Here is a 24,330-nt window from a genome sequence, read left to right on the forward strand (position 1 = left end):
GTACTATGGCTGAATCAATAATAATTGTTTTGCCTAAGCCAAATAAAGATCCTACTTTGGTTTCAAACTACAGGCCTATATCTTTAATAAATGTGGATAATAAACTTTTAGCGAAAATTTTGGCTTTGAGATTAGCCAAAGCTCTCCCACATATTATAGACATGCATCAGACGGTTTTGTTGCTAAAAGACATTCCTCTAATAACTCTAGATTATTGTTTCATATGTTAAATTTATCAAAAAAAATGGATGAACCGGCTTTTACAGTTTCCTTGGATGCAGAAAAAGCGTTTGATAGGGTAGAATGGAAATTTATGTATCAGGCTTTAGAATGGTTTGGTATAGGTCCTGGATTTATACAAATGGTAAAAACTTTGTATAGCTTCCCGATTGCAAGATTAAATATTAATAATATGATATCTGATGGTTTTCAATTGCAGAGGGGAGTTAGACAGGGTTGTCCTTTATCTCCTTTGTTATTTGACGTTGTATTAGAACCCTTATTGTTAGCAATACAACAAGCAAAGGGGATACAGGGTATTCCATATTCAGATGTGGAATATAAAATTTCGGCTTATGCTGATGATATTTTACTTTATTTGAAAAATCCAGAGTCTACCTTATCTTCTTTATTGGAATTAATTGATAAGTTTGGCAAATTCTCAGGTTATAAAATTAATTGGAATAAATCTGAAATTATACCTTTAAATGTTCATTGTGTAAAAGGATTATTTGACGCTTTTCCGTTCATATGGAAAGAAGAAGGATTTAAATATCTTGGCATTCAAGTTAAAAATACAATTGAAGATACCGTAAAAGAGAATGAAAAAATTATATTAAAAAAAGTTACGGAGTTGTGTGAGCAATGGAACCCTTTACATATTTCTTGGTGGGGGAGAGTTCAAACTATTAAAATGATGATGTTGCCTGTAGTTTGTTACCAAATGAGTATGATACCTATTTATTTTCAGGGGTCCTTTTATAAAAAGCTTAATAGCATTTTAACTAAATTTCTTTGGCTTGGTAAAACACCTAGAATAGCTTTAGTAACTTTGCAAAAATCAATTAAGGAGGGAGGGGTAAATTTTCCAAATTTTTATAGGTACCATCAAGCCTATATTCTACGTCAGGGTATGTATTGGATCCTCCCAGAACTTATAGATAATGCACCAGATTGGTTGTATTTGGAATGGCGCCTTATGTTTCCCCTAAATTTAGTTCATCTTCCAAGTATTAACATACCTAGAAGATACAGAGAAAATAAAATACTAATGGATACTTGGAAAACGTTGAGGTTTATTAGTAAATTAACACCTGTCCCAATAAACAAATCAACTAATCAATCTCTATGGATAAACTCCAAGATCAAAATTGGCGGAGCTCAAATCCTTTGGAAGAACTGGATTATTGCAGGCATTAGATCTCTAGATGATGTTATTTCAGAAGGTAAACTGCTGGAATTTTCACAATTGCAACATAGATTTGGTCTTAGTAAAACACAAAGTTTTAAATGGTTGCAATTGAAGCAGGCCATTCAGGTTGGGTTCTCTGAATGGAAAACATTGAATAATCAATATAGTTTAAAGTTCTTATGTTTTCAAGCAGACTTCCTAGGACATCAAGCCGCATTGTGGTATAAATTAATATCTGGATATTTGAATAAAAAACCAAAAAATGGTCTAAGAGATATTTGGAGCATTGAGATTAAGCATCAAATTAATGCATCTCAATGGCCACTAATTTGGTCTTGGAGAATGAGATGTACAGTGTCAGCATCTATGAGACAAACTTGGTTCTTTTTATTACATAGAGCTTTTTGGACCCCTACACGTTTACAAAAATTAGATAGTTCTAAGTCCAATAAATGCTGGCACTGTAATCTGGAACCAGGGACGTTAGATCATTTACTGTATCATTGTCCCTACATTAAAAGTTTTTGGAATGCAATTTGGCCACAAATTAATAAATTAATGGAAAATCATATAGCAATATCATATGATACAGTGTTATTTGGAATGATGATGAGAAAAAAAAGTCAAATTTCACCAGAAAATAACAAGCTTTTATTAGTCATGACAGGGGTTGCCATTCAACATATAACCAACAATTGGAAGAATTATAGTAACCTAAATTATACATTTTGGTGGAATACAATATGTCATATATTCAAAATGGAAAGAGCAATAGCAATACAAAGAGGGACATATACTAAATTTATAAAAATATGGGGGCCATTGACAAAATATTGCAATGAATAAATAGTAGGATTTTTCTTCTTTTCTTCTTTTCAATATCTTCTTTGTGACACACATAGAGGGGGGGTAGTGAAAATAATTTTTACATAATATGATATAATATAATATACAATATGTAATGTATGATTGAAAAGTAATAGAAGGGTGGGGGGAGGGAGAGGGGATAAAAATATATTTAGAATATGATGTATTAGGTATAAAAGTGATATTGTGTATTCATCAATTGTATTTTAATATTTTGTACACTTTATGTAAAACTTGAAAATAAAAAAATAATAACCAAAAATCTAATCACCTCCCATTCTCTAGTATCCTGTCCCTCTCTATCTTCTTAGTCCCTCTCCTATAGCCTTTCATTGTAGTTCCTTTCCTCTTAACTCTGTAAACCGTGCCGAGCTCTGCGCTTGCGGAGATGGCGCGGTATACAAACCTAAGGTTTAGTTTAGTTTAGTTTATTGCTATTGTAATAGCAGAGGTTCTGTTATATATTGGTTGAGGTGCTACATTAAAGCCAAAACAAGTGTTGAACAACCCTTTGTTTACCCTGTTCCTGTTTTAATCCTGGATTAGCTAAAACAAGTCTTAAGATCTAAGTTATTGCCCCAATTTTTGCCCAACAGAAGAAGTCACATACACACGGTGGGTTAGCTGCTCCATGCGGTTTATTATTTCTAATGCTTCGCTCTTCCTACACAAACAGGTTTCCTTCCTCATTCTCCCCCTCATCCAAGCCCTATGTTGGGAAGGGGGAAGTAGGTTAATCCTTCATTTTGTTTGAATCGATTGCGATCAACAACTGAAAAACATAAAAGGGAAAAAGAGAGTGTCAGCAGGGCCGCTTGGCCTGGGTCTCACATAGAAAAAGATTTCTCCATTTGGAAAATATTTATTTTATTGTTTTAACACAGAATTAATTTGGCTAGGCAAAATGTATTTACTTTGCTTTTTAATATGCTATCTTTGCAACAGAATAAGAGCCTGTTAAAATAGTATTTTAATTGAAATATATTTTGTATACATATTAGATGTATACTTTTACATCTAAAAATCTGTCTCAGCTGCTTCTATATCTGCCCCCTTTTTTAAAATTATGAATTTCAGAACTCTGGGGCTTTCTAATTTGTACTGACCAGGTCCTCTGTGATTCTCTGAAAAGCCCTATCAGTGCCATGATTTCAGAGTACTGTGCAGACCAGGAGCATCTCCAGGGCAGGATTAACCAGTAGGCCAAGTAGGCACATGCCTAGGGCCCGAAATGGTCAGGAAGGACTGATGAAGGAGGGCATCAACATTGTTTTTTCCAAACGGCAATGGGCCCTTCCAGCATCGATCAGCAACGTGGGCTCACCCCAATCGGCAACACAGCCCCCCCTCCCCATCGACGGAAAGTAAGACAAGCAAGTAACGCGGGTAAGAAAGGCAACGGAAACTGTAATTGTGCAAGCGGTGCTGCTTGCCCAAAGCTTCCCTCTGACGCAGCTTCCTGTTTCTGCCTGGGCGCATGGTGGGGTGGGGCGGAGCGGGGCATGGGGCCCAGTGTACTTGTGTGCCTAGGGGCCCTCGATGAATTTCCTGCCCTGAGTGTCTCACACTTGGGTCCTTTTACTAAAGCTGCAGCGGCAAAAGAGGCCTTAGCGTACCCCTTATGCAGGTCTTTCCCTTGTGCTAAGACCACTTGTGTTGTGCCTGGAAATTGGCCGGTTTTTCTATTTATGGAATTAATGGCCACATGCAAATTGCACAATTAGCACGTGACCATTAAAAATATTACCACTAAGCCTTTACTGCCATTCAGTTCGTAGGCAGTAAGGGCCCATGTACTAATCCCATGATAATCAGTTAACGCATGGCAATGCCCCATGTGTTGGGTAATGAAATCACGCTCAGTCAACCCCAAACACACCCTATTCTACAAAATTACAAAATATTTTAGTGCATATGCAAATTGGCAAATTTATTGCAGGATACCTCACTAGGCATCTCTAGTTCATGGTAAGTAGGCATTAGTGCTTACCGCAGTTTAGTAGAAGGACCCCACTGTGTGAGAGTGAAGGCAGGAGAATTAAGAAATCTATTAAACTGCTAGTGGCGAAGTTCCTCTCTTTGCTTCTGTTCCCTAGAGATGTGATAATGGTGGTGCCTTTGTGCAAGTGGCTTCTGCCCTTGCCAATCCTATGCTAATAGAACAGATTTCTGAGTGACTGAAATGCATCTCATTTTCAATAATCTTCTGTCTATAATGCGGTGTTGCTAAATAGTTTCACAGCACAGACCGTAAGTGGGCAGTGTCAGAACAGGACATAGCAATTATCAACACTTTTTTCATGCTCAGGATAATTAATATTCAAAAGGGTAGATGGAACCTTTGTTTAGCCCTTTCAGGACCAAGGGACATATTTGTCCCATAACTTTAAAATCCTATAAATTTTGATTGGGATAGTCTACAGTTCTAAATTTGATATGTACGGATTCCATATGATACTGCCTTTATGTAAACAAACTGGTTCCGACATTCATTCATTAGCGTCGTTGCCAGATTGACGAGAAGATTCACTTGCCACACTGTCCATAAGCCAGAAGTGTGATTTTTTAAATAAAAATAATGATATTTCACAAAAAAAATCAATTTTTTGGCATCTGCAAGCCCTTTTTACCATAAAAATGTCGTCAAAACCACAAAAATTGGCCTACGATCCTTATGGTCCTGAAAGGGTTAACATCCCATTCAAAACATGGTCTCTATGCAAATAACATGTTAAATTTAGGATTACCAGACGTCTGGATTTACCTGGGCATGTTCATCTAGGTTTTCATGCTTGGGGCCGCTTCTGGAGGGCCTCCGTGCATGTGTGGATGTGACATCATTGCATCACATCTGCACATGCTCGGAAGCCCTCCAGACACCACCTCGAGCTGGAGGAGAGATTTGGGGGCGGGAACACATGTCCAGGTTTTATCAGAAGAAAATCTGGTAAACCTATGTTAAACTAGGACACTGCACTAGTACAGGCTCAGAAGAAAACAGTGTGTACTGGTACCTTGGGTAGGGTTACCAGATTTTACGTCAGTAAAATCCAGACACCCCTAGACCCTCCCCCAGGCCAGCTCAGTTCCACCCATCCCCACCCTGTTATGCCCCAGTTCCATCCTCAGCTCCGCCCCCAGCCCCAACCTCCACTGCCTGTTCGTCAGGCAGGAAGGCATCTGCGCAGCCCCCTCCTGACGCGATTTCTTTTAAAAACCTGGACAAAGTGTCAGGTCTGGACCCCCATACATGTCCTTAAAAGGAGGACATGTCTGGTGAAATCTGGACGTCTGGTAACCTTAACCTTGGGATCTGCTATTAGCACTCTAGTAAGAGCATTCTTACCATACTCCTTTCCTGGGATGGGTTTATCATTCCATTCAAAAGCCCCCCAGCGGGTCCTATAGTGCAGATACTGAGCGGGCAGTGTTGGATCATACCAGGCTGTTTCTCTCAGGTGCTGGGCATAAGCTGCAGATCACAAACAAAACAGAACAAAACCATCAAAGAAAGCAACATTCTGCAGGGTGACAGGACCAAACTGATTTTGCCTATTCCACAAAACCTGTAGCATGTCAGAACAGTATCAAACAGGAGGAAATGTTTTTTGCCAGCTTTTTAAAGTAGTTTTACATTCCAGAAGTGAAATAGAAAGATTATGTTCTTCTTACCTCAGTAATCTTTCTTGTAGATGTATCTAGAGTTCCTGAACACTAGGGGGCTCATAATAAAAGAAAAAAAAAAAAAATCCAAAAAGTGGCCTAAATTGGTACTTGGACAATCAAAAAGACAGATCGTCCAAGTACTGATAATCAAAGCTGGTTTTAGACATATCTAAAACCAGCTTATGCCTTTCCCCTTGCCTCTGAATTAGAGAGCTGCACGGGAACGGGGACGACGGGAATCCCGCGGGACCCGTGGGGATCCTACGGGTTCCCCCTTTGGGTCGCGGGGTTCCCGTGGGGACACCCCCTCGGGTCACGGAAATCCCACGGGGTTCGATGCAACTCGAGCCGTGAGGCTCTTCTTCTTTTCCTACCTACCCTGATGTCTTCTATTTCCTGCCTGCCCTGCAGCAAGTAGATGACCGGAAGTCTTCCCTGATGTCAGCGCTGACGTTGGAGGGAGGGCTTTGCGTCAGTTACATGCCAGCATGTAGGGCAACGAGCCCTGCACGCTGCATGTGACTGACGCAAAGCCTTCCATCCGTTATCAGCGCTGACTGAGGGGAAAGACTTCCGGTAGGCTACATGCTGCAGGGCGGGGATGGAGGGGATTAATCGTGGGGATGGAGGGATTCCTCGAGGGGACGGGTGAGATTTCTGTCCCCACATAACTCTCTACTCTGAATGCCTAGAGCGAAAAGAGGCATTTTTGGAGGAGGGAAAAGGGCGGGAGGTGGGCCAGCCTAGATTTAGTAGTACAGCAAGTATAACCAAAAGTTTAATGAGATTGCCCAGTCGGAACTTACACTTTTTGACTTAGATCATGCCCAATCTCTCTTGCCGAGGCGCACCCCTGGAACCCCCCCTCGAATACTGGCAGGAGGGATCCCAGGCCCTCCTGCAGAGGCGTACCCCCGGAACCGAACCCCCATCCCCCCGACAACACTGGCAGGAGGGAGCCACCACACTAACCTTCAGCCATCACACTAACCTTAACGTTGGCCAGCTGGGTCCCCAGTCCAGCTGGCCCGTCATCCTCAGAATGGCGGGCCTGCCCCTTCCTGGTGCATTGTGGGAGGCACTGGGAGGGGCCTAGGTCCTGATTGGCCCAGGCGCCTAAGGCCCGCCCATAGGAGCCTTAGGCAACTGGGCCAACTGAAATTGGCCAAGTTGCCTTAGGCCCCTCCTATGGGCAGGGTCTTAGGCACATGGGCCAACCCATCCTGTCCCGCCAACATTAAGGTTAGGGGGGATCTGGGGTGGTGGATCCGGGGTGATGGTGGGGTTGTTCGGGGGAGGGGGGCTTCCGGAGGTGCGCCTTGGCACGAGAGATTGGGCATCTCTCCTGCTGGTATTCACCGGGGGTGAGTGTGTCAGGGGTACGCCTCGGCAGGAGAGATTGGGGCATCTCTCCTGCCGCAATCGTTGTTTGGTGGGGGGGGGAATTATGTAACCGGTGGTGTTTTTGACAGATGCCAGTAACAGAATCCAGCTTTTAGGTGAAGGATTGGCCCCTCCTTCATCTAAAAGGCGTTTGGGACTTGGGTGATTTTTTGGTTAGGAATTGAGTTTTAATGTTAGATGAGGTGGTCTGGGCAATTAAACTGCTGAACCTAGAGGTAGGCCATTCTCAAAAAAAAATTTCATTTTGGATGGGTTTTTTTTTTTTTTTTTTTTTTTTGAGAATAGACATTTCCCTGCTGCTACTTTCAGCGTTTAAGGGCTTAGGCCAAAAGGGGACTTAGACTTTTTTTTTTAAATTATGCCCCTCCACGGCTCTTTGTATCTGAAACTAGCAAGTTGCTTGCAGCAAACTGTCAATCATGTTTTCAATGCCACCTCCCTCCCGGGGAGCTGCTCCTGCCCCCTCAGTTTACAAGAACAATCAAGTAGCACTGCAATGAAAGACATAACTGGAAAGAGGGAAATGGGGAGAAATCAACACTACAATTCTGTTCTGCTCTGTAAAAAAAACAAAAAACATAGTAAATAACATTATAACATCCAAACTTGTACAACTAGCACGATTTATGTATAGAGCTTGTTCCTACTCACAGGACCTGCTAACCAAGTGGTAACCTTCGGGCATCGAGCCTTCAAACAACACAGAAAATTACTCTCACTTCTGGACAATTTGCTTGCAGAAAACAAACTGAGGGGAGGGGGCAGGAGCATCACCCTGGGAGGGAGGTGAAGTTAAAAACATGATTGACAGTTTTCTGTAAGCAACTTGCTAGTTCAGATACAAGACACCTAGCATTCTGGGCCACTGGATATATTGCACTAGAAAAAGAGATTGAGGCAGCTGTATATTGTCAGTGAGCCTGAACCCATGTCAGCATGTAAAACTTCCATAGCTGTGTCTTCCCTACACAACTCCAGCCAGCTGTTGAACTGCAGCAGTGGCAGTGCAACACCCTCTGCTGGAATTACAACCACAATCAAATGATTTGCTACAAACTTATTGTGTTTATGGTGACAGTCTCAGACCATAATTACACACACACCACATTCAACTTCTGCTTATTTGCATCAAATCCAGAAGAAAGGGACACCCTAGGAAAGTGATAAGCAGGAGCTTCTACTGGCTTTTGTGGACTATTACAAATCTAATAAATAAGGTATTATGTAGAAAAGCAGTGCAAGCCACCAAGATACTTGATTGTAGTGGGTAACCTCTTCTAGATCACATTTAGATTAAAATACTAGGCACACACTCACCTGTATAAGCTCCAGACACACCTAAACTTAAAAAAGAATTAACATGATATCAAACATTCATAAAACTGGATGGAAAACAAAAAGAAAGCTACTTCTACAGAAAGCTCACTTTGTATTCACTATTGCTCTAATAAAAAGTTCCAATACTCCCTCTCCACCCCCTTTTGTGCTCCTTCCCTGGAGGCAGGCTATTGAGAGGGATAATGGCCCTGGGAAGCCGAGGCAGGCTGTCCACGCAGGATAGTTTCCCTGGGAAACAGACCAACTGCATCCAAGACACTCATTCCCTAGAGGTAGGTGGTCCACTCAGCATAGTTTTCCTAGGAAGCAGACCTACTATATCCAGGGCACTCATTCCACAGATATGGGCAGGTAGGCCAAACTATACGTACCTTTAACATGCTGAGGTTAGTTCTTCAGAAGTAATGCACCTGCAGAAATGTAGTGTGCATAAAATACTCTTCCATTCCTGCTTGTCCTTTTTAGTATCTAAAAAGATATAACTAAAAGGACTGTTTCAGCACTGGTAATTCTTCAAAAACCAGGCCTTTTGCTTAACAGAAAACACCAGATCAGGAGAGACTGAACTAACCCTGGCTTTCTTCATTTGCATTTATGGACTTCTACTTCTAATTACTTCCACTAGGGAAGTGTCCTGAACTGCTGTGACAGAAACCAGAATACTCTGGTCTGTTCCCACTAGCAAGGATCCATCCGCTAACCAGTGGCCCATTCTTGTCTGCAGCCTACCGTGTGGCAGCGTCTTCAGTTCTCGCTTTTTGTGCCACTGGTACCAACGGTTGTAGATCTGCCGATTGTTTCCATTAGTCAGCCCTGTGTACCACACCTGAGACTCAGCATCCCACCCCATGGGAGTGGTCTTCCATCGCACTGCCTGGTTAACCAGAGGGACATTGCTGGGGCCTGGGAGGGAGAGCAGTTCATAGCTGAAAATGAGAAGAAAAAAAAGCAAAAAGGTAGCCATTACTCAGCAGACCCCCCAGAACATTTCTATGTACCTAACAGGCTAGGAAGAGTCAGATGAGAAATCATTAAAGGTGTACTGTTATTCTCTACAGGTTGCCAAAAATTAGGGACTGGGATGCTGCATACTGAATGCAAATTATATATAGGTAATTAAGCACATAATTGTTTGTTACAGAATAGTTGCATAAGTCCACAGTTATGTGCCTAACTTTAGGTGTGAGCACTAATGCCAGCTGAAAGGCTGGTGTGCATACTTGCACATAACTACTTAGTTAGGAACAGAACTGCTAAAACACATCCCTTACCAAGTCCATGTCTCTTGCAGTTGCCCACTTCAGAGTTTGTGCAGACAAATCGTAGAATACTGACTAAGGGCAATCACACACGTAACTGCAAATTAGCACCAATTATAACCACAGCAGTTAAGTAAGCAATTTACACATGTAACTGATACTAGTCTATAAATTCCACAGCCAACTTTGAGCACTACATATAAAATTGGCCACCAAGATTACAGAATTAGGGAGCAGGTGGGCAACACAGTGACTCCCCGCTTTGTGGATGTTCTCTCTTTCTTGCACCCTGTTATGTCTGCACTGATAGCACGCTCCTTTATGTAGGCCATATTGTATTATTGCTGGTTTTAAGTCAATTTTTAACTCTGTTAAGATACAGCAATGGATAAACAGTAAATCAAACTTGAACCACATTTAGCTCAAGAATACAGAAGACCAAGTCTGGTGTTTCAACCAACTGGATTAGAGAATACAAGTTACATTGGTGCACCTGCTGAGGTCACACCACAGACAGAACACCGGAGTCCAGGGGAATCCAGAGGTTAGCTGGAGCCTATAGAACTGCACCAAGACTAAAATTGGTCAGGTGAAAGGGGCATTCCATGCCATCATTTCTAAGGCCTCTGTTACTTCTGAGATGACCGCAATGCCTTTTGAGAGCAATGACTAGCAACATTTTTTGAGGTGTGTATGTCAAGTTTCAAGTTTAATATAAATTGGATTGATCGCTTATTCAAAATTTTAAGCGATGTACACATCAATAAAATTATAGAATTTAGGGGACAACAAAACAAACGACAAAAACTAAATCTTGTAAGACATATTCAAAACTAACCTTACAAACATATTAAAACAAAAGTAAAGAAAGGGAAGAGAAGAAATACAAGTTGTTTGATAGTAAATAAGACACTTATGGGGAAAAAACAATGGGAAGGGAGAGGTCCATGTACTTCAGAGAAGTTATGAAGTGCAATTGAAATAAGGCTCCTAGTCAGGCTTTCTAATTATCAAATGCATTCTTAAAAAGAAAGCTTTTTAATTTGCTCTTAAATCTGTCCAAATTGTTTTCTTCCCTTAAATAGATAGGGAGTGAGTTTCATGTTTGAGGGGCTGTGACAGAAAAAATGAATTGCTGCCGTGTATTAATAATTTTAAGTGAGGGAATTGTTAGTAAATGTTGATCATTTGACCTCAATAATCTAGTTGAGATGTGGGAAATCAGTAATTTATGAATAAAAGCAAGAATTTTGTATAGCAAAGATTTGAAAGTAAGCAGACTTAGTTTATACATTATACAGTGAGCTACTGGGAGCCAATGCGCTTTCTTAAGGAGAGGTGTCATGTGATCAAATTTCTTAGCTTTCATTATAAGTTTAATAGAAGCATTTTGGATAATCTGTAAATGTCTGATTTCATTTTGGGCTATTCCCTTGAACAGAGCATTGCAATAATCAATTTTGGAAATTGAATGAATTAATATGTTAAGTGACTTTGGACATAGAACGAAACTGAACGGATTTGACGAAGTCTTAAAAAAGTTGATTTAACAATACTACTAATGTGATCATGATAGGTTAATTTATAATCAAAGATAACTCCTAGGATCTTAATGCTACTTATCGACTGTAAAGTGGTACCCTTGATAATGATTGGAAAAATAAGCTTAGAACCATCTTTCCAGGGAAAGAGCATAACATTTGATTTATTAATATTAAGAGCTAATCAGTTAGCGTCAAGCTACTGGTGAATCTGTTCGAGTTTCTTATTGATTGCTATTGTTTCAATTGGAATCTAGCGGATGTAAAAGCTGAATATCATCTGCGTAAGCAAATACATTAAAACCAATGGATTGGCAGAGTCATCAAGGGTGCAAGAAAAATATTGAACAAAAGTGGTGAAAGAATGGACCCTTGGGGAATACCATGTGTTGCCAAAAAAACTTTCGGAAGTTGTATTGTTAAAGGACACAATCGAGGAGCAGTTTGCAAAGTAAGATTTAAACCAAGAGAGGACCTGATCCATGATGCCAATAGACTGCAGTCTATCTATAAGAAGGTTGTGGTCAATTATATCAAAAGCAGATGAAAGATCAATAGAAATCAGGAGAACAGATTTATGATGATCCAGAAAGTAAAGTATGGAGGTAGACATGCCAATCAACAAATGTTCTGTAGAGTAATGCTGTCTAAAGCTTGTTTGATTCGGATGTAAAATGTTGGTTTTTTCTATGAACTCTGATATTTGATTGAATACCACCTTCTCAGTCAGCTTTGCTAGGAAGGGGATATTTGCGATTGGTCTGTAGTTTGATTTAGTCTCGGGTAGCCTTAGAGGGGGTGTACAGCCGGCCCGGTCCCTATTGCGCTCCCACCCTCCCAGCGAAACCAGCAAACCTTCCTCCAGTAGTGTTGGCTGCTTCGCGGCTTTCTTCTCCCTCTGCCGCGTCACTGATGATGTCATCAGTGACGCTTCACCAGCAGGAGAAAGCCGCGAAGCAGCCGACGCTACTGGAGGGAGGTTTCCTGCTCTCGCTGGGAGGATCGGAAAGGTTCACTTGGGGAGGGGGAGAGATAGGAGGGTCAGCAGGGGTTCGGCTGGGAGGGGGGAGAAGCGGCTACCTCGGTGCTCCAAGGCCTGGCGCTATTACCTTCTTCGGGCAGCAGCAGCTTTTACAATTCGCTGCTGCTGCCCAATGAAGTTTGGGACACCAGGCCTTGGGTGACAGAAGGAGGAAAGGGAGCAGAGGGGGAGAGAATTGGGGAGAGTGTTGCTGTACCCAACTGGAGGGAATGAAAGGAGATGCCAGGGCTTGGAGGGAAGAAGAGACGCCAGGGCATGGAGGGAAGGAGGAAGGTATGCCAGATCAAGGGAAAAGGAAGGAGGAAAGGAAAGGAAGATGTCACAGCATGGAATGGGAGGGAGAGATGGAAGAAAAGGAAAGGAGAGAGATGCCGAGAATCAGGGAAGGGATGATGCCAGACTGTGAGGTGGGAAGAAAAGAAAGGAGAAGAGAGAGATGCCAGAGCATAGGGGAGGGGGTGGTGACAGAGAGAGAAAAACGTAGAGGTGACAGAGTTTAAATCAATCATGTACAAAGGAGAGAAGGGGCACGGGATAGATAGTTTATGGAAGGAGCATAGAAAGAGGGAAGATGCCATATGGAAGAGAGAGAGAGAGAGAGGGTGCACACTGGATAGAAAGAGCACAGAGGGCAGTGAATAGAAGGGGCGAGATAGAGGGTGAACAGTAGATGGAAGGGGTAGAGAGAGGGAAACAGACACTGAATGGAAGTGTGGAGGAGAGGAAGGACAGCTGCTGAATGGAAGTGTGAGGGAAAGGGGGAGCAGATCCTGGAAGGAAGTGGGGAGGAGAAAGAAAAAAAGGGCACATGCAGGATTAAGGGAGGAGGATAGAGTTAGTTACTGGAAGGGGTGAGGGAAAGAGGTGGCAAGCTATAGGTAGACACAGTGAAAGAGGGAAATTGAGGACTGAATAGTAAAAAAGAATTTAGACAGAGGCAGAAAATAAATTGAGAAGGAAGACCAGGGAAGAACATGAGGAAGGAAGCGGAGAGAGAGATGCCAGAGCAGGGGGGAAGGAAAGGAGACAGATACCAGATCAATGGGGGAGTGAACGGAGAGATGTAAGGGGGAGGCATACAGTTTCTGGAAGGGGCATAGAAGGAGAGAAGATGCCATATAGGGGAAGAGAGATGGCAGACAGTGGATGGAAGGAAGAGAGTAACAAGAAGATGAGGAAAGCAGAAACCAGATAAGACAAAGGTAGAACAAAAATTTTCTATTTATTTATTGCTTTAGGAGACATGTGTCACTGTTTCTGTGGTATTGCATTGTATGCAGAGTCCAGCTTCTTGCTGGTTCAATTTAACCTTTGTATATGTATTTCTATTTTATCCACCCTTTTACAAAACTGTGGAGTGTTTTTTAGCGCCAGCCGTGGTGGTAGCTGCTCTGATGCTCAGAATTCTTTGAGCGTCAGAGCTGTTACCATCTTGGCTAAAATACACACTACAGTTTTGTAAAAGTGGGAGGGGTAAGCTTGTGATGACATTCCATACTAGGCGAAGGTGTTTTCTGTGTTCTGTGTGTTCGAAAGACATGGTTCTGTTAGGATTGACTGCAGAATTGATCTGTACTAGTCTGGCTTGTTTAGTTTTACAATGGGTGTATTGCTGTTGTACTTCTCATTGTGACGTGTGGCTTGTTACTAAAAATCATGTTTTTCGTACAGATGGGGGGGGTGCCAAAAAATGATGGGCCCCGGGTGTCACACATGCTAAGTACGCCACTGTCCTCAGGACTATTTTTTTTTTATCCTTAATAATGGGGCGAATAACTGTTTCCTTCCAGGCTTTGGGCATAATGTTTTGTTGAAGACTTTCATTAATTAGGGCAAGGATGAAAGGACCGAAAATTGCAAAATAACATTTAAGAATGAAGGGGGGATTGATTCTGCTTGGGAACCCTTAATATTAATGGTCCTAATGAGGGATTCAATCTCCATAAGATTTGGTAGGTTGAATTGTGAGCATTTTGAGGATAGTGACATTTCCTGCTCTCTTAGCACTGGGCACGCTTTTTTTTAACTTGGGTACTGTAGTGGGATATCATCTACACTTAATTGAATTGCTTGATATGGTTACATCAAACCATATAGGCATATGCAAAAAACTTAATTTCTAGCCCCACTAACAAAAAAGTGTTGAGTATGGCAACTATATTATCAGCCGACAGATGTAAGAGTCACAAGAAAACAGGATACTTGGTTTGAACATATTCCCAAGCAAACTTTCCAGTTCTGTTTGCACAACTGAGAAGTTTAAATTTAAACATACAGCTACCAGTTAGCATATGGTTACCATGTTTGTTCTTATGGTCAAACTACTCAAAGAGCAAAGTAAATGTACTGCAGCCCATTACAGAGCAAGAATAACCCTCGAGGACAAATCTCTTTCTTGGAGTATGCCATTCACATAACCAAGCCCCTACAAGCATCCTGCTCCTCCTCACTAAAATCGTTCCCAACTCAGCCTCTTCTAACGCCCAGAAAAAAAAGGTTCTATCTAGCAAGAACTGAAATCCTTGTCTTGATGAAAATAAATTAGATGTTATTATTTATATCTAGGATCTCACCTAATTAAAGGTGCAGGAAAATCAACTTCCAAAGTCCTGCGTGGAATATAGCCCCTGTCTTCGTAACAGCTCATGTCTACCAGTTTTCCAAATACGTCCCTTCAACTCATTCACTTTTGTGACAAGGGGGATTAATAGGTTCAAGGTTATCATCACACTTGAATACTGTTACTGTCAACAATGCATTGTAGTTGCCTCCTTAGCAACCAAAGACAGACTTATAGGGAGGAGTTAAGAGCCAAGGTTACCTGATCCATAAAAATCACAAATGTTGCGAGTCTGAACTCCATATCAACATCAAGTTTCAACACACTTTTGTCACTAACACTTTCAAGAAGGAACATCAAAAAGATCCAAAAGGAAACTGGATTTCCAACAGCTTGTTTTAGAAAAATCATGTCCTAAAGCACTTTTGTAACCTTTGAGTGGTCACTACTTATGTAACAACACAAAAGAAGTTTAAAAAAAAAAGAACCTGAAACAGGTTAAAGTGCAACAAATTAGAGCATGTGTCAATTCTTTTTGGAGCAGACATAACTGAATGAAAACTAAAAGCACTGTCCAGCAATATCAGCTCCCAAGACAAACATCCTGATACAACTTTCTAGACAGAAAGGTCCATGTTCTATAAACCGTGCCTTATGTTTGGCACCTAATTTACTTCCTCCTTTACTAACTCGTAAGCGTGGGTTTTAGCGGCGGTAACTGCTCCGATGCTCACAAAATTCCTATAAGCATCGGAGCAGTTACTGCCGCTGCTAGCGCTAAAACCTGTGCTATGCATTAGTAAAGGAGGGGGTTAACTGGTAAATCCATTTCTTTCTAGACAGAAAGGCCCATATTCTATAAACCGCACCTTAAATTAGGCACCAAATTGGTAAATCCATTTAAGAACAATTTTTTAAAATCCATTTTATATCATCAAATGTAAACACTTTCATTGCGCCTACAGAGGCGCCATAGAACGCCTAAGGTTAATGCCGGAAAAGACCTCAAGCATTCTAGGGCACCTCCATAGACATAATTCTTATCAAAGGTAGCCACCGGAAATGTAGGACTTTAAAACCCTGGTCTACATTTCTGGTGCCTACCTTTGGCAAAATCTATGATTCTGTAAACAGTGCCATTGTGCAACTGACACACGATTGGCAGTTGCCGATAATGGCACCATTTACAGAATTTGGCCCAAAGTGTATAAACATGCTTCTAGCTGCCAGCTGGAGGTTTTCATGAGTCATTTCCATCCGTGAAGGGTCATGCCACACCTAGGGCCTCCAAATGAACAAGGTTCACCAAAATTTTGAAGAAATGTTTCCAAAAAAGATTTGGTACTGAAAAGGATTAAGAACATAAGAACATAAGAAGTTGCCTCCACTGGGTCAGACCGAGGTCCATCTCGCCCAGCGGTCCACTGTGAAGTGGTTTCTGACCACTTTTATAACCTACCTCAAGTTCTATCTGTACCCCTCTATCCCTTTATCCTCCAGGAACCTATCCAAACCCTTCTTGAACCCCTGTACAGAGTTCTGGCCTATCACTTCCTCCGGAAGCGCGTTCCATGTGTCTACCACCCTCTGCGTAAAAAAGAATTTTCTAGCATTTGTTCTAAACCTGTCCCCTTTCAATTTCTCCGAGTGACCCCTAGTGCTTGTGGCTTCCCTCAGTTTGAAGAATCCGTCCTTATTTACTCTCTCTATGCCCTTAAGGATTTTGAAGGTTTCTATCATGTCCCCTCTAAGTCTCCTCTTCTCCAGGGAGAACAGCCCCAGCATTTTTAACCTGTCAGCGTATGGAAAATTTTCCATACCTTTTATCAGCTTAGTCGCCCTCCTCTGCACTCCCTCGAGTACCGCCATGTCCTTCTTGAGGTACGGCGACCAGTATTGAACACAGTACTCCAGGTGCGGGTGCACCATTGTGCGATACAGCGGCATGATGACTTCCTTCGTCCTGGTTGTGATACCCTTTTTGATGATGCCCAGCATTCTGTTTGCTTTCTTTGAGGCTGTCGCACATTGCGCCGATGGTTTCAGTGATGAGTCGACCATCACCCCCAAGTCCCTTTCCAGGTTACTCACCCCTAGCAGTGTTCCCCCCATTTTGTAGTTGAACATCGGGTTCTTTTTCCCTACATGCATGACCTTGCATTTCTCTACGTTAAAACTCATTTGCCACTTTTTTGCCCAGTCTTCCAGTCTCGTTAGGTCCCTTTGTAGGTCTTCACAGTCTTCCGTGTTTCTAACCCTGCTGCAGAGTTTGGTGTCATCAGCAAATTTGATAATCTCACATTTTGTCCCCGTTTCCAGATCGTTAATAAATATATTGAATAGTAGAGGTCCCAGCACCGACCCCTGCGGAACTCCGCTCGTGACCCGTTGCCAATCTGAGTATTGGCCCTTGACTCCAACCCTCTGTTTCCTGCCCGCTAGCCAGTGTTTGATCCATTGGTAGATATCCCCTTGCACCCCGTGGTTCCACAGTTTTTTAAGTAGCCGTTCGTGAGGTACCTTGTCGAAGGCTTTTTGGAAGTCAATGGATTCACCCTTATCCATCTGACTGTTTATTCCCTCAAAAGAAGTACAGCAAGTTCGTGAGGCATGACCTTCCCTTGCAGAAGCCATGCTGGCTCGCCTTCAGTTGTCCATTGTTTTCTATGTGTTCGCAGATTGTGTCCTTTACCATTGCTTCCATCATCTTTCCAGGAACCGAGGTCAAGCTCACAGGCCTGTAGTTTCCCGGGTCACCCCTTGATCCCTTCTTAAAGATGGGCGTGACATTTGCTATTTTCCAGTCCTCTGGGATCTCCCCAGTTTTTAGGGAGAGGTTACATATTTGGCGAAGTGTCTCTGCTATTTCGTTTCTCAGTTCTTTTAGTACCCTTGGGTGGATGCCGTCCGGGCCTGGTGATTTGTCGCTCTTTAGTCTGTCTATCTGTCTGAGGACATCCTCTTTGCTTACCTCTAGTTGTACCAGTCTTTCGTCGTGTTCTCCGTTTATAATCACCTCGGGTTCTGGGATATTGGATGTGTCCTCTCTGGTGAAGACTGACGAGAAGAATTTGTTTAACCTTTCAGCTATCTCTTTTTCCTCCTTTATCGCTCCTTTCCTGTCTCCGTCGTCCAGTGGTCCCACTTCCTCTCTGGCTGGTTGTTTCCCTTTCACATACCTGAAGAAGGGTTTGAAGTTTCTTGCTTCTCCTGCCAGTCTTTCCTCATATTCTCTCTTTGCCTTCCTGACCTCTCGATGACATTCTTTCTGGTGTCTTTTGTGCTCTTCCTGGTTTTCCTTTGTTGGATCCTTTTTCCATTTCTTGAAGGATGATTTCTTGTCGCTTATCGCCTTTTTAACTGCAGATGTTATCCATGCTGGGTTTCTAGTTCAATTTTTTTTGCACTTTCCTAAACCTTGGGACGCACAGGTCTTGTGCCTCGAGCACTGTGCCTTTAAGCAGTGTCCAGGCTTCCTTTACGGTCTTCACCTTCCCTGAGTTGCTGCTGAGCTTTTTTCCTACCATTTTCCTCATGTCCTTGTAGTTTCCCTTTCTGAAGTTGAGTGCTGTCGTTTTGGTTCTTTTCACCTTTGATGTTCCCATGTTTAATTTGTACTGGATCATGTTGTGATCACTGTTCCCTAATGGTGTTATTACCACCACTTCCTTTGCGGGTCCTTCTAGCCCGTTGAGGATTAGGTCTAGAGTGGCATCCCCTCGCGTTGGTTCTGTGACCAGCTGCTCCATGAAACAGTCCCTTATCGCCTCTAGGAATTGTTTCTCTTGTGCAATTTGAGTGCCCAATGTCCCAGTCTATTCCCGGATAGTTGAAATCCCCCATAACCACCACCCTTCCACTTTTGCACTCCTGCCTCAGTTCGGCCTCCAGTTCCAGGTCGTTTGCTTCTGACTGTCCTGGTGGGCGAAGTAGAAGAGGAAGACCCTATGAAGAGGCACAATTTTTTTCTGACAATACAGAGTAATAGAAGTCTGTATCTTGAGACAGAACTGTAATCTTGGCCACAGTAGTCTCTGACTAGAAGACAGCTTGTGCCCACTTTACTCACCGGATGCCAACACCATTTGAAAATTTTCCAAAAGCAACAAGAAATGCCATTTTCCATTCTGTCTTGGAAAAATATCTGGTTAATAAAACAAAGAAAGCAGCTCATGTGGCCAAATATACGATGACCGTAAAAATACTTTCAAAACTTCCTAGTGGTTAAGGCTTATGGCACACTTTTAAGAATTGCAATACTGGAAGAAAACAGAAGGAAATTCTTTGACAATTCGTTTCCTCTGGATTCTATCTTTCAGCTTCATTGGAATCAACCCCTTTCTGGGGCTTACTGCTATCTCTGTTCTAGGAAACAGTCAAAAGCTTGACTTTTCTACCAAGCTTTAATGGAAGGAGCAGCTGGTATCACTTTTCCACTCCTACTCTAGCTGAAATCATTTTCTAGCACGTTTTCCAATTTCATGTGCAATTTTTCCTAGCTACCCATCCTTATTTCTTATCTAGAAACATAGAAAGATGACGGCAGATAAGGGCTACAGCCCATCAAGTCTGCCCACACCATTGACCCACCCTTATAAGTCTACTGGCCCCCTTAACTCTACTGACCTGCTCTATTAAGTCAATATCCTAGCGACCCTATTCATTGGTATGACCCTCGCAGTGATCCCACATAGGTATCCCATTTATTCTTGAAGTCTGGGATACTGCGGGCCTCGATCACCTGTACTGGAAGCTTGTTCCAATGCTCTATCACTCGCTCCGTGAAGAAGTACTCCTGTTACTCTGTCTATATGGTCCGCCTCCACCTCATGCCACAACCCAGTCAGGTTTTCAAGATTTCCACAATGACTATGTACAAAATCAATTTGCATGTACTATTTCAAATGTATGCATATCAATCTCATGCATATTCATTATAGAAATCTTGAAAACCTGAATGAGTTGTGGTCCTTGAGGACCATGGTTGCCCACCCCTATCTATGGTATGAAAATGTTTTAATGTGTATTGTATTAACATTAAAAATGGCATACTATGCAATATAATGTATATAATTTGAATGCTTACTGCTGTGTAAAGGGGTGATGAAAAGTTCTCAGCCTAACCAACTTCCTAAATTCTGCACGTTATTATGCCATTGTAGCTGAAATGAGTGTTATTTATTATTTAAATTTTCTATACCGTTCTCTCAGGGGAGCTCAGAACAATTTACATGAATTTAGTTAGGTATTAAAACATTTCCCCTGTCTCGTGGGCTCACAATCTATCTAATATACTTGGGGCAATGGGGGACCAAGTGACCTGCCAAGGGTCACAAGGAGCAGTGCGAGCCTGGGTGCCGAGGCTTCAGTTCCAATTCCTATACCATACTCTTGTAGTATGGTAGAAGATAGCATGGCAAACATTGTCCAAAAAGGGTGGCAAAACATAGTTAACAAAAAGATGGTAAAACATAATATGACAAACATGGTATGGTGAGACATAGCATGGCGAGCATATTATGGCAAAACATAGCATGGTAAACATTGTATTACAAAGAATGGGTAACATAGTATGACAACTTGGAAAAACTGGTAAGGCAAGCATGCTTGATGAAAAATAGCCTGGAAGACATGGAACAGCAAACCTTGTGTGGCAGACATGGCATGAGATTGCAGTATGGTATAGTATGGCAAACATAATATGATAAATATGGTGTATAGTATAATAGGATAAAGATGGTGGAACAATGACAGTGTGGAAGAACATTGTATGAGAAAACATGGCATGGTCAGATGTAGGACGAAGCACATAGCGTTATTTTCCAAAGTGCCAATTTGCATAATTGTAATGTTATGTTTTGACATTGCTTTAGATCATCGATTGAACCATGCCAATGAAAAGCATTGAATTTTCAAGTGTGGAACTCTGAGCCGTCATGAAGTTCCTATTCCTGCATTGGAAAATTTCAAAGGAAATACCATGTCCACGACCTGATTTTGGTAGCTCAACAAATATTGGCTAAAAACAATTGCTGAGACACTACAGATATCCAGGGAACAAGTTGGCTGTATAATCCATTAGCAGCTGGGTATGCAGAAGCTGTCAGCCAAGTGGGTGCCCAAATGTTTGAATGCTGACGAGAAATTATGTTGAGTGGATACTTCCAAGTTGATTTTGCAGCATTTTCAGCAAGCTGGTGCCATCTTTTTGGAACGACTAATTACTGTTGATGAAAAAGAGATTATGTACTTACCCTGATAAGCTCTTTTCCAGTAGATAGCTGAGACATTCTAGACAGTAGGGTTATTTCCCTATAGCCGCATGCTGCTGTAGAAGGAATCCACTCTGGATTTTTCACTCTGCCTGTGTTATACTTCACTGGACTCTAAACTAAACTTTAATTTTATAGACCAGGTCTTCAACCAAAAGGTGCTCAACTCGGTTTACAATATTGTAAGTATAGTATATAAATATGGAAGAAGAATGTAATTTAGAATGGCTTAGTTTCCAAAGTGTTTAGTAAACAAGAACATTTTCAGAGCTTTCCAAAATAAAACGAAGGGGCCTAGACTTCTAAGTCAGATTTTCAGGATAGCACTAATGAATATACATGGGGCAGATTTACATGCCTGCCACCTCTATTACATACAAATCTCTCTCTGCATACTCATTAGGGTTCTCCCAAAAACCCAACTGGTTGGTGGTCCTCCAGGACAGGGTTGGGAACCACTGTTCTAGACAGTAGGGATGTACAAAAGCAGTCCCCTGAAAAGCTAGGGCGGGCTTGCTGTGCAGACCCTTAAGACCGAGGACCCAAAGGCAGAGTCCTGTCTTGCCACCACATCCACTTTGTAGAACTTGGCAAATGTGTGAAGAGAAGACCACACTGCTTCGGCCCATGAAGAAACCACACTCCTGGTAGAACGTGCCTTAACAGAAACAGAAGACTGTTTCTCCGAAAGAATGTAGGTTGATGAAATGGCCCTAAGGATCCACCTGGAAATTGTGGTCTTGGAAGCGGGAGTGCCCCGTTTAACTGAATGAGTCAGCACAAATAGTTAGAGATGAAATTCGGTGATGCCCAAATAACGCATAAGAATTCTGCACATCCAGTTTCTCAACAGGTGGTCTTGTGACTTGGAACTTGGTTGAAAGGCAGGCAAACACTTCCCAATTGACATGGAAAGCCGAAACTACAGTACCTTCGGCGAAGGAAGGAAGCAACAGTCTGAAGGGAAACCCCTACCTCCGAAATACAGAGGAAAGGGTCCCTGCAAGACAAAGCCTGAAGTTCCAACACACGATGTGCCGATGTAATGGCGACCAGAAAAACGGTCTAGAGCATAAAGTCCAAGAGGGTAACATCTCAAAGGGCCTCAAAAGAAGCCTTGGTAAGGCTAGAAAACACCAAGTTACGGTCCCAGGAAGAGAAAGGATGCTTAACTGGCGGTCGAACATGAAGAGCCCCCCCTTCAAGAATCTAGAGACATTAGGATGAGAAGCCAAGGAAGACCAACGCTCCCGGGATCTAAAACAGGAGAGCCCAGCCACTTGGACCTGAAGAGAAGCCACAGTGAGGCCTTTAGCCAAACCAGACTTAAGAAAAGCAAGAATTAGCAAAATTGGAGCTGAATAAGGGTCCACCTGGTCCTGACCACACTAATGTTGGAAGGCTTTCCAAACCTTAGTGTAAGCAGACACCGTCAATGACTTCAGAAGAGTATCAACAATCAGGGCAGAATAACCTTTTTGCTAAGGCTGGCGCTCAAGAGCCATGCTGTAAGAGCAAAATGACCCAGACCATGGACCCTGCATGAGAAGGTCTGAATAGGCATCCAGCTGAAGACTGCGACCCTTGCACAAACTCATCAGATCTGCGAGGCCAATCTGGAGCCACCAGAATGATGCAGCCTGGAAGAGCCACGATCCTCTGAATGATCATTACGAGCATCGGCCAAGGAGGAAAAACATACAGGAGAATCTTCTGAAGCCATAGCTGCACCAGAGCGTCGAGCCCCTCGCTTCCAGGCTCGGATCAACTGAAGAGGCGATCTGCTTTCTTGTTCCTTGCTGTGGCCATGAGGTTGAAGTGGGGCCTTCTCCAGCACCCTACTATCACTTGGAATGCCTCTTGTGACAGGACCCACTCACCTGGATCAAGAGTCTGTTTGCTAAGGAAGTCTGCTTGAACATTGTCTACTCCCACCACATGCACTGCCATCCATGCTAGGAGATGATGCTCTGTCCAAAGAAAAAGGCAGGCAGGCTTCCTGAGGCAGAGGAGTGCTCTTGGTCCCTCCCTGGCGATTGACGTAGGCTACTGCTGTTGCATTGTCGAAGACCATGACCACTTATCCCTCCAGTTTCACCTGCAATCTCATCAGAGCTAATTGAATGGTTCTGAGATCCAAATGATTGATTGACCACTTTCGCTGAGAGGATGCCCAACACCTGAACAGGACAATTGCAATATGCTCCTCATCCCTGAAAGCTGGCATCTGTCATCACCACGATCCAGGAAGCAACGTGTAGCGATTGCGGGAGAAGCCACCAGTCATGCTTGCTCAAGCTTCCACAGTCTAAGGTAGACGGGTCTGCAAAGCATCCCTGTGCAGAGCCCAGCAAGAGAGCAAAGCATGCTGAAGAGGGGACTCATGTGTGCCCTTGCCCAAGGAACCATATCCAGCGTGGGAACCATGGATCCCAGAACCTGAAGATAATCCCATGTCGAAGGAGCCGGCTACTCCAGAAGGGAAGAAATCTGGGCACAGTTTCTGCCTGCGGGCTTCTGGTAGATAGATGCAGCCCACTGCCGTGCCAGGTATTCCAGCGATTGCGTGGGCATCCTATAGCTCTTTCTGAAGTTGACAATCCAGCCCAGGTCTTCTAGCACCTGGAGCACCTATTTCGTGTCTCATCCCTCAGCAAACAAGGAAGCTCTGATCAGCCAGTCATCCAAGTAAGGGTGAACCTGGAGACCCATCTTCTATAGGTAAGCCACCACTACCACCATCACCTTGGTGAAGGTGTGGGGTGCTGTCGCTAGCCCAAAGGCAGTGCAGAGAACTGGTAATGCTGTTCTAGAACATGAAACCGCAAGAATTTGCGGTGGCTGGAAAAACAAGAAATGTGCAAGTACGCCTCTGTGAAATCCAGAGAGGCGAAAAACTCTTCTGGGGCCACTGCTGCAATAACCAAACACACGGCCTCCATTCATAATTGAGAAATCTTGAGAGCAGTA

The 24,330-nt window shown here is 42.8% G+C and overlaps 1 protein-coding gene across 1 annotated transcript; it reads right to left on the bottom strand.

Moving 5' to 3' along the window:
* Nucleotides 1–2,610: 2,610 nt before the first annotated feature.
* C8H19orf71 (chromosome 8 C19orf71 homolog) lies at nucleotides 2,611–15,220 on the bottom strand. The gene is made up of 4 exons (XM_033957488.1): nucleotides 15,102–15,220; nucleotides 9,416–9,612; nucleotides 5,625–5,750; nucleotides 2,611–3,050 (listed from the first exon to the last, which is right to left on the bottom strand). Exons 1-4 carry the CDS (start codon nucleotides 15,173–15,175, stop codon nucleotides 2,977–2,979), a joined length of 471 nt encoding a protein of 156 aa, XP_033813379.1. The 5' UTR covers nucleotides 15,176–15,220; the 3' UTR covers nucleotides 2,611–2,976.
* Between the last annotated feature and the right edge of the window lie 9,110 nt (nucleotides 15,221–24,330).

Source organism: Geotrypetes seraphini, chromosome 8 (assembly GCF_902459505.1).
Source record: "Geotrypetes seraphini chromosome 8, aGeoSer1.1, whole genome shotgun sequence".
NCBI lineage: Eukaryota > Metazoa > Chordata > Amphibia > Gymnophiona > Dermophiidae > Geotrypetes > Geotrypetes seraphini.

Coding starts and splice junctions, on each gene's coding strand:
- C8H19orf71 (XM_033957488.1), bottom strand. CDS start 15,175: ATGAGCTGTTACGAAGACAGGGGCTATATTCCACGCAGGACTTTGGAA. Junction 9,613..15,101: donor TTTCCTGCACCTTTAATTAG/GTGAGATCCTAG, acceptor TCTCATTTTCAG/CTATGAACTGCTCTCCCTCC. Junction 3,051..5,624: donor CATCCCAGGAAAGGAGTATG/GTAAGAATGCTC, acceptor TATGTTTTTCAG/TTGTTGATCGCAATCGATTC.